The sequence below is a fragment of the Strigops habroptila genome, chromosome Z, assembly GCF_004027225.2.
Source record: "Strigops habroptila isolate Jane chromosome Z, bStrHab1.2.pri, whole genome shotgun sequence".
Classification (NCBI taxonomy): domain Eukaryota; kingdom Metazoa; phylum Chordata; class Aves; order Psittaciformes; family Psittacidae; genus Strigops; species Strigops habroptila.
The window spans coordinates 74,396,514-74,403,930 of record NC_044302.2 but is presented as its reverse complement, the minus strand read 5'-3'; the positions used below and the strand labels follow the sequence as shown (position 1 = coordinate 74,403,930).

General features: G+C 38.7%; 2 protein-coding genes across 6 annotated transcripts in view; one reads left to right on the top strand and one right to left on the bottom strand.

The window, feature by feature from the left end:
• The first annotated feature begins 1,256 nt into the window (after positions 1-1,256).
• TMEM252 (transmembrane protein 252) lies at positions 1,257-3,403 on the top strand. Of its 2 annotated transcripts, XM_030469770.1 has the most exons (3): positions 1,446-1,534; positions 1,762-1,929; positions 2,599-3,403. In XM_030469770.1, the coding sequence occupies exons 2-3, from the start codon at positions 1,925-1,927 to the stop codon at positions 2,996-2,998; spliced, it is 405 nt and encodes a 134-aa protein (XP_030325630.1). In that variant the 5' UTR covers positions 1,446-1,534; positions 1,762-1,924; the 3' UTR covers positions 2,999-3,403. The 2 variants fall into 2 exon arrangements, with proteins under 2 accessions (XP_030325629.1, XP_030325630.1); XM_030469769.1 differs by lacking the exon at positions 1,762-1,929 and having other exon boundaries at positions 1,257-1,534.
• Positions 3,404-4,693: 1,290 nt separating this feature from the next.
• PGM5 (phosphoglucomutase 5) overlaps positions 4,694-7,417 on the bottom strand; it is a 74,238-nt gene continuing 71,514 nt past the window's right edge. For 2 of the 4 annotated variants that reach the window (XR_003989222.1, XM_030470592.1), the window contains one exon: positions 5,612-7,206. Coding sequence is in view for 1 of the 4 variants with exons in the window: in XM_030470592.1 (XP_030326452.1) it covers positions 7,117-7,206 (90 nt within the window). In the remaining 3 variants the exon portion in view is untranslated. Of the gene's footprint in view, positions 5,368-5,611; positions 7,207-7,417 lie in introns of those variants that run through there. The other 2 variants (XR_003989221.1, XR_003989220.1) reach the window with 2 other exon arrangements.

The following is a 7,417-nucleotide window of genomic DNA, read 5'->3' as shown; positions in this document are numbered from 1 at the left end:
CATTGGCTTTTTATTTTTCTGAGAGTAATTTAATTTTTGTGACTTCTTCATTAGAGGTTTTTCCTAATACCTCTTTTTATCTCTTTTGCTAGAACAGAAAGGGAATGTATCTGAATTCTTAAATGTTTTCACATAGACGTAATGTAACTTCCTGCCCAGCTTTTCCTGTGACAATTAACTTAGCCTGCATCATCACAGATATGATGCTGTCATGTTCCAGCTGTAAAATTAACACACACAGAGCAGTGCATAAAGATCTATAAACAGAAAACAGGAACTAAAATGTGTTTACATCAACACAATTATTTCAGTGAGTACGGTGTGGTGGCAGAAGGACAAGTACTACAGAAGATGTGAATTACAATAACTCCTTGAACTTTGGATAGCAGTCATGAATATCTCAGTATTTCTATTTATGTGTGTGTGTAATCTGTATGATCCAAAACAGCAAAAAACCAGAAGTAAGAAAAATTGGAAACTGAGTATAGGTGTTCTTGTGTAGCTTTGAGCACTGATCCTTTTGAAAATCGGTCAATAAAAATTGCTGGAAGAGAGAAGAGAATGACGGTAAAGGAATTGGAGTACAACTGAACATGCAGACAAGATGATGTCCTGTATGACTATGTCCTTTTTTGACATTATGATTTCTTTCCTTTTATTTACTAAATCCATTGATTATTATATCACACTGTAAGCTAGAATTTATTCTTTTCCAAAGAACAATTAAAAATCTCATGGCAGTTGAATAATGCGTTAAAAACAGACGGAGACCAAAATCCACTGAAAGATGAAAACGTGATTAAGAAAGAAGCGTATTTTCCCTTCAAACTTTAAACAGGGAGTTATGAACACTGTCTTTGTTGTTGGGGTTTTTTGGAGGGGGGGGCAGTGTTCAAGACAGACAAATATAAGTCTCATTCATGAACCAGCTGTGTAAACCGTTGCAAATTTTAACATGTAATGAATGCAGCAGTTCAGTATGCACTCCAGAGATTACAGTGGCAAACGAACAGTGCAACAGGTTTCTGTTTCCTTCCTTAAAGTAGGTTTAAGATTGCAAACTAATCTCAAAGAGCTTATGATTATCTCAAAGAGTTAATGAGTATCTTAAAAAATACTCATGCTTCTCTTCATTGTCCAAAGGCCAATTGATCCTGAAGTGTATAAAATATCAACACATGAAGATGAGAAACACAGCTGAGCGAGCCACCAAGCAAACAGCAGGCAGGAACCAAGTGCTGTGTCTGCTGGGAAAGATGCCAAAAGGTGTTTTTACCTTCATTCGTCTTTTAGTGCTCTTACTCAGTTTCTCCACTATGTGTCTGGGAGTCTTGTGCATTTCCACAAGTTCCTCTGCCTGCAGATGTGGAAATAATGAGCTGGTGTTTTATTGCCTGTTAGCTTTGGGGTTCTTTCTCCTTGTGGCTGGCATTTTTTGGAGCACTTTCCATGAAGTCTTGAAATACAGAGGCCTCAGCAGCATCTTCATTCTAAATCCCAGCCTTAGAGAGCTACGTGTCAGCACCATAGACAGGTATGTGTTGCAAACTGCTGCTGATGAATTGGGAAGAAGGGATGCTGTTTTGTAAACACACTGTGAGACAAAGCAATACAAGGTTTCTGCTAAATAAAAAAAAAGTAGCCATTCTATTATATTTCTCTGGACACAGCTGTGGTCTGAAATTTGATTTGCTAGAGAAAGCAGCAATGTGTGCAAACAGCAATTTGTGCAAACAATACATAATGTAAGGTATTCTACAGGAAACTTAGCAGGTTGCACAGAGTGGTCCAAAGCCATGCATGGAGGCAGCAGGTGCAGCTATGCTGACTTGACGGGGCTTCTGCAGGAGCATCATTAGTTCCATTTCACCAGACAATCCCAGACGTGCTGCTGTGGGACAGGTGCTCACATTACTTACGAACAATGAGGTATGCAGAAAGCTTCAGCTCTCTATGTTTTTTACCGAAGTGTTCTTGTGAAAAGACTGATACTTTGAGAAAGAGAGTTTCTTAAACTGATTGGCACGAGGCCTGACAAAAGTCTTTAACAGGCTCACTGGATGCACATTATTTTTCCCTGGCTGTTGTGGAAACTGCACCAGAAATACTGACAATGGGTGCTCTAAAGGCACTTAGAAACAGCACCCAGCAAATTTTGGTTAGATAAGCAGAAGCACGCAAAATGTATTTTAAAACTGGAAAACCATGATTATTGTAATAATAGATAACTCACTAATTTAACCTACTTTGGACAATGATCTCTTTCTTCTTCAAATCAAACTTTTCTTGGACACCTGTTGAAATACTCACAAGCATGAATGTTTGTATGCCATGGTTGGGAGCTCCTTGTGGGGAAGGCTCATCTTTTTAGAATTCTGAGTTTTAATAACACATTTTGTAGAAAGACACAGGTAATTATCCCAGCTATGCCTGCTGGTTTATATTAATATATTCCATTGATCTAAACCTACTTAGGTTTTCATTTACAGTTTAAGCCTCATTGAAACTTTGGAAACATAACAGACAAAGCATCTAACCAAGCTCTCTGAGACAAATCACATTTCACCATGTGTTTCTCTTTGGTTTGCTTTTTCTCAGGCCTGACTTTTATCCACCCTCCTATGAATACAGCACAGATCCTGAAAAACAGACCAGCCCATTGCCAGTTGCCTCTGCACTAAAACAGCAAGAAGTCTTCAATATCCCTCCACCTCTGTACAGTGAAAGCAGCGCAGAGTTCATCAGTGAAACTAATGAGCAGGAACAGCCACCACCATATGAATTATTTGCACAGCAGCTACAGCAGCAGCAAACAGCTGATCAAAAGCCAAACCCCGGAGGGGAGTCAAATTCTCATCCATCCACAGAAGATAACAGCTACCAACAGGATGCACACTGCTCAGAAAGAGCAACGCCTGCCAAAACACCTGAGACAGGCAGTGGTCAAAATCCTGCATCTGTGAAGCAAAGAAAACTGGAAGAAGACATGTGTCAGTGATCCCTAAACAGTATACCATGCAGGATGAAATTGCCCAGGAAAAACATTGACTATTTGTGTGTTTGAGTGGAGGTAGAGGGGATATATATAAATGTGTTCAGTATTTCAATGCAGAATGAATCTCCATAGAGATACAAATGATCAGGCTGTATCTTGTAATAGTCAACGTCACTGGCAATAGGAATTTCCTATGCTGCAAGATAAAAGCATCATGCTGTAATCAATCTTAAATGCCTTGTGCATCAAAAGGGGTTTTGTCCGAAATTATTTGTGGTTTTGTAACATTAGCTGACTTGGGAAACCTACTAACTCAGCTTTTCTTTGGAAGTTTTAAATTATTTGTTGTAACTGATTATTTTTGTATCATATGCCTTCCAAGTTACCTGTTTTATTTTGGGGTAGTAATAGCTGGTATTTTACTATTGAATTCATGAATAAATTTTGTATTTAAAACAAATGCCTTGCTTTTGCTTGTATGATACGAGGTGTTCATGATTCAGTATGAACACACAATACAATATACTTAGTACACTTCCTAGCTACTAAACAGACAACCCTGGTCATGCCCATAGCTCGTAGGTGGGAATTAGCAGTTGCAGGAGGAAAAATCTTCTCCGACTATAATTGCACGATGACAAGAAAAATTTGACAGAGGTTCACTCGGATTTGGACCTGTAACACTGACTATAGGTGTTATGCTTTTTCTTAGAACCGTAGTACGGTTTGGTTTGGAAGGGACTTTTAAAGGTCACCTAGTCCAACCCCCCTGAAATGAGCAGGGACATCTTCAACTGGAGCAGGTTGCTCAGAGCCCTGTCCAGGTTGACCTTGAATGTTTCCAGGAATAGGACATATACTACCTCTCTGGGCAACCCGTTCCTGTCTTTGTTGCAGAACCAGTGAGACATGAAAATTACTATACTTTCCAGATGCCCACATACCCCAAGGCAACAACTTCAGCATTATGGCTATATATACATTAGAAATGCAAGCCATGATGGTGATATTGAACATTATAAAATCATTCTTAGACTATGTTCCCTTCCCGCCTTTACCTTCTTTTTCCCTGTTTCCCTCTCTAAAACCCATTGTTGTGCTATTAGTATTCTTTTATCAAACCTATCTCTTTCCAGCTGAATCCAGCAATTTGACCTCTCCTAATCCTCATCACCTGCTGCATCTTTCTCTGTCCTGGGTCAGCCCTCTGCTAATGTTCCTTGAGATAGTTCTCTCTCTCACTGATATTTCTGAATTCCTTTTTCTCCTCTTCCTCCAGCATGCTGGGAGTGTATCTTTGTATTGCTGGCTACAAAAAAATCTGAGGTTTTGGGAAACAGAAATACTGTCCAAGTAAATGTTAGTGCAATCACAGCTGAACAATGCAGCAACCTTGCAATTTCCGGACTTGATGAAACTACTAATCCAACAATAGCCACAGAAGGGTCTGGGTCTCTCATAGCACCCAGATACTGTGATATTAATACAAACAGTATTAGTAATGGTTTTCCCTTTGCTAGATGTATCATCTGGTTTTAGGAGCCTTGCATTTTTGCATAAGCTTACCTATGCTGCTCTTTTCCAAGCATTCATTTTTCATATTACTAAGTAAAAGACCTCAGGAAAAGCTGTACGCTTTATGAGATTATGGCTACCGTCATTCCCGAAACACATCAGATATAAAGATATACACTGTACTTCAGCCTTACAAAGTTTTATTTGTCTTCTTGTAGAGAAAAGCAATTAACTGGTACAAAATACCAGTTGTTACATATTATCAATATCCATTCATAAAAAAGGGATGGTGAGTGGATGTGGGGTTAGACTAGTTCTGTTTGACAGCTATTCAAAACTGCACACAAACAGCCATTCTCTCCATTTCAGTGCAGAGGCACGACTATTGCTTCTGAAGCCTGGGACGAAGGTCAGTACTGAGATTTTAAAACATATCCTTTGTTCACAAAGACTGCCTTCATGAAAGCAGACTGCCACCTACTGCAGCTGGTGCTCTAGTGGCTTTCTGATAAAAGCACCAATATGCCTCTTCACAGTCCTGATTTGTTCCTCATGAGTCTTCCCATTGCATCTTGAAAGACACCTGGCTTCAGTACATCTAATTTTCAAAGTGCAAGTCCTAGTCCCAGAAGTTTGGGAAACGGGACACTTTCTAGCATAGCTAGTTCACCATGTGATCAAAAATTATTTCATTGCCAGAGAATGTGTAAAAGATTTTAGAAGTTCTTGGACTGCCTTTCAGAATGTTCTTTCCTGCAGCCCAGTAATTTGAACTAAGTGTCATAATCCAGAGTATGTTTGCCCATGTCTGATCCAGTAGTTAAGAGCTTACTATCCTGCACCTAGAGGAGGTTGATCTATAAGAAAAATGAAAGATTAGTTAAACAAGATTTCTATAAAGATGAATATTCTTACATTCAAAAGTAGATGTCCAAATTGTGTGAGAATGCCCTGGATGTCTCCAGAAAAATCTTTATAAAAAACAAACAACTTTTACTTAAAATCTCTTTTGTTTTATGGGACTACTCAGTGGTAAGGTAGAATACTATGTGAGAACATTAGTACCTGATTTGTTTAGAGTCAATTAAGTAGATAATGTAATTGTATTAAAGGCATTTTTATTAGGATGCTTGAAAGTGCAGTGTCTTGTCCATGATTACGTATTAAGACAGAAATACAGCATTACTCTTTATTGCGTACTAAGTGCCGTGGCAATTTTTTGACAGAAGTGTTGAATCAAAACATTTTCCTTTGCTGAAATATTACATAAATTGCACTAAAATTTGACAACCACAATGAATTGAAACACACTGCAAAGAGGCAAGTTGTACCTTGCCACCTTGACAAATGATAAAAGTGACCACACTGTTCCCAAGGAAGCAAAGCTTTCAAACAAGTGACATGCATAAAGTGTTTGTATTCTTCTTCAGAGCACAGTGTTGTAGCTAGAACTGAAGTATCATTTCACAAGCAGAAAAATGCTGATGTCCATATCCCCAGTATCCTTCCCAGATCTATGCCGGGATGTCTATTCTCCCTTTGCACTCCTCAGATTTTTTTCCCATGATCCACCGTTACAAATAATCTAATGCAAACTGCGTCCAGCTGGTGAATCAGACAAGTATCTCTATTTAATCCATCAGCATTTGTTTTCATTTCCTCTTCACTACACGCTTCACTTACCACTTCGAGGTAAGTGGAGCATAAGTATTCCAAAGACTTACAAAACTTTCATAATAACTCTTTCATGAAAAATTGCTGAACTTGCAGTGATTACCTCTCAAACATAGTAAGCACCAATATCACCTCCTGACATGAGGAATATTGCAAAAGCCAGCCAGATTCCACTCCCGACATATTGCTGGAAGGTCACAATCAGCTTCTATAGCACAAATGCTTTCTTTGGAGGAAAAAAAAAAAAAACAGTCAAAAAAATCAGGAAAATCTAAATGCACAAATCACATTGATATGCTTTAAAGGCAGGGGTAAAAAAAAAAAATATGGGATAACTCCTTCTTTGGGAGCCTGTGTAAGTGTGTATACAACACTGCTGCCAGCGTGCATCTGTGAGCAGTGGGAGAGATAGGAGAGGAAGAGTGGTGTCAGGTGCGGAAATGCACCCTTTGCAAAGCGTAGTATACAGCCCCATATGCCTCAGACATGCTCTGTATACCTCTTTGTAAACCAGCAAGAAGGTGACAAGGATCCCAAACAATATTTACCAAGCATGTCTTTGTTTTGCAACTTGTCCCCTCTCTTCCTAACTGAAATCTCCCCAACTTTTACTACAGCATTCAAAACCAAGCAGTTTTCCTTTTCTGTCACATTGTTGAGAACAGTTGAAGGTTAAGGCCTCTTTCTTTGGTTATATTGTTAACTGAAATTAAGATATTGCAGGTAAAACAAAATCAATACACTACTGTATTTGGAGATCAATGCAAATGAATATGCTCAATATTATATTGAATTTTTCTTCCCTCCCTACCTCTATCCCCAAGAAAACTTTTATAATCATACAAGGCACAAATGGCTAACATGTTTCAGCAAGATCCTGTCTCTTCCTTGCTGCTCCTCTTTTGGCCCTGGTTTAACAATCTTCTGTGGCTTCAGGTGATGACAGTGGGTCCCTTTCGCCCTGTCCTCTCATGAATCTGAGATATTTTCAGTGCGATTGCTATAAGAGGACTCAGCACAGCCTAAAGAAAAGAAATACACTGAATTACATAAAGCAGAAATATCAACGTATTTATAAATTCTCCTTTTAACTGCATTATATAATAATAGTAAATAATTTAATAACAAGCAGCACTAACACAGCCAGAGTGTCTGTATTGTCCTACTTGATATGACATGATACTCAGCATTAGTATCATGCTGAGCATATGTTTTATGAAGTGTTACACTGAG

Coding starts and splice junctions, on each gene's coding strand:
- TMEM252 (XM_030469769.1), top strand. CDS start 1,257: ATGCCAAAAGGTGTTTTTACCTTCATTCGTCTTTTAGTGCTCTTACTC. Junction 1,535..2,598: donor CGTGTCAGCACCATAGACAG/GTATGTGTTGCA, acceptor GCTTTTTCTCAG/GCCTGACTTTTATCCACCCT.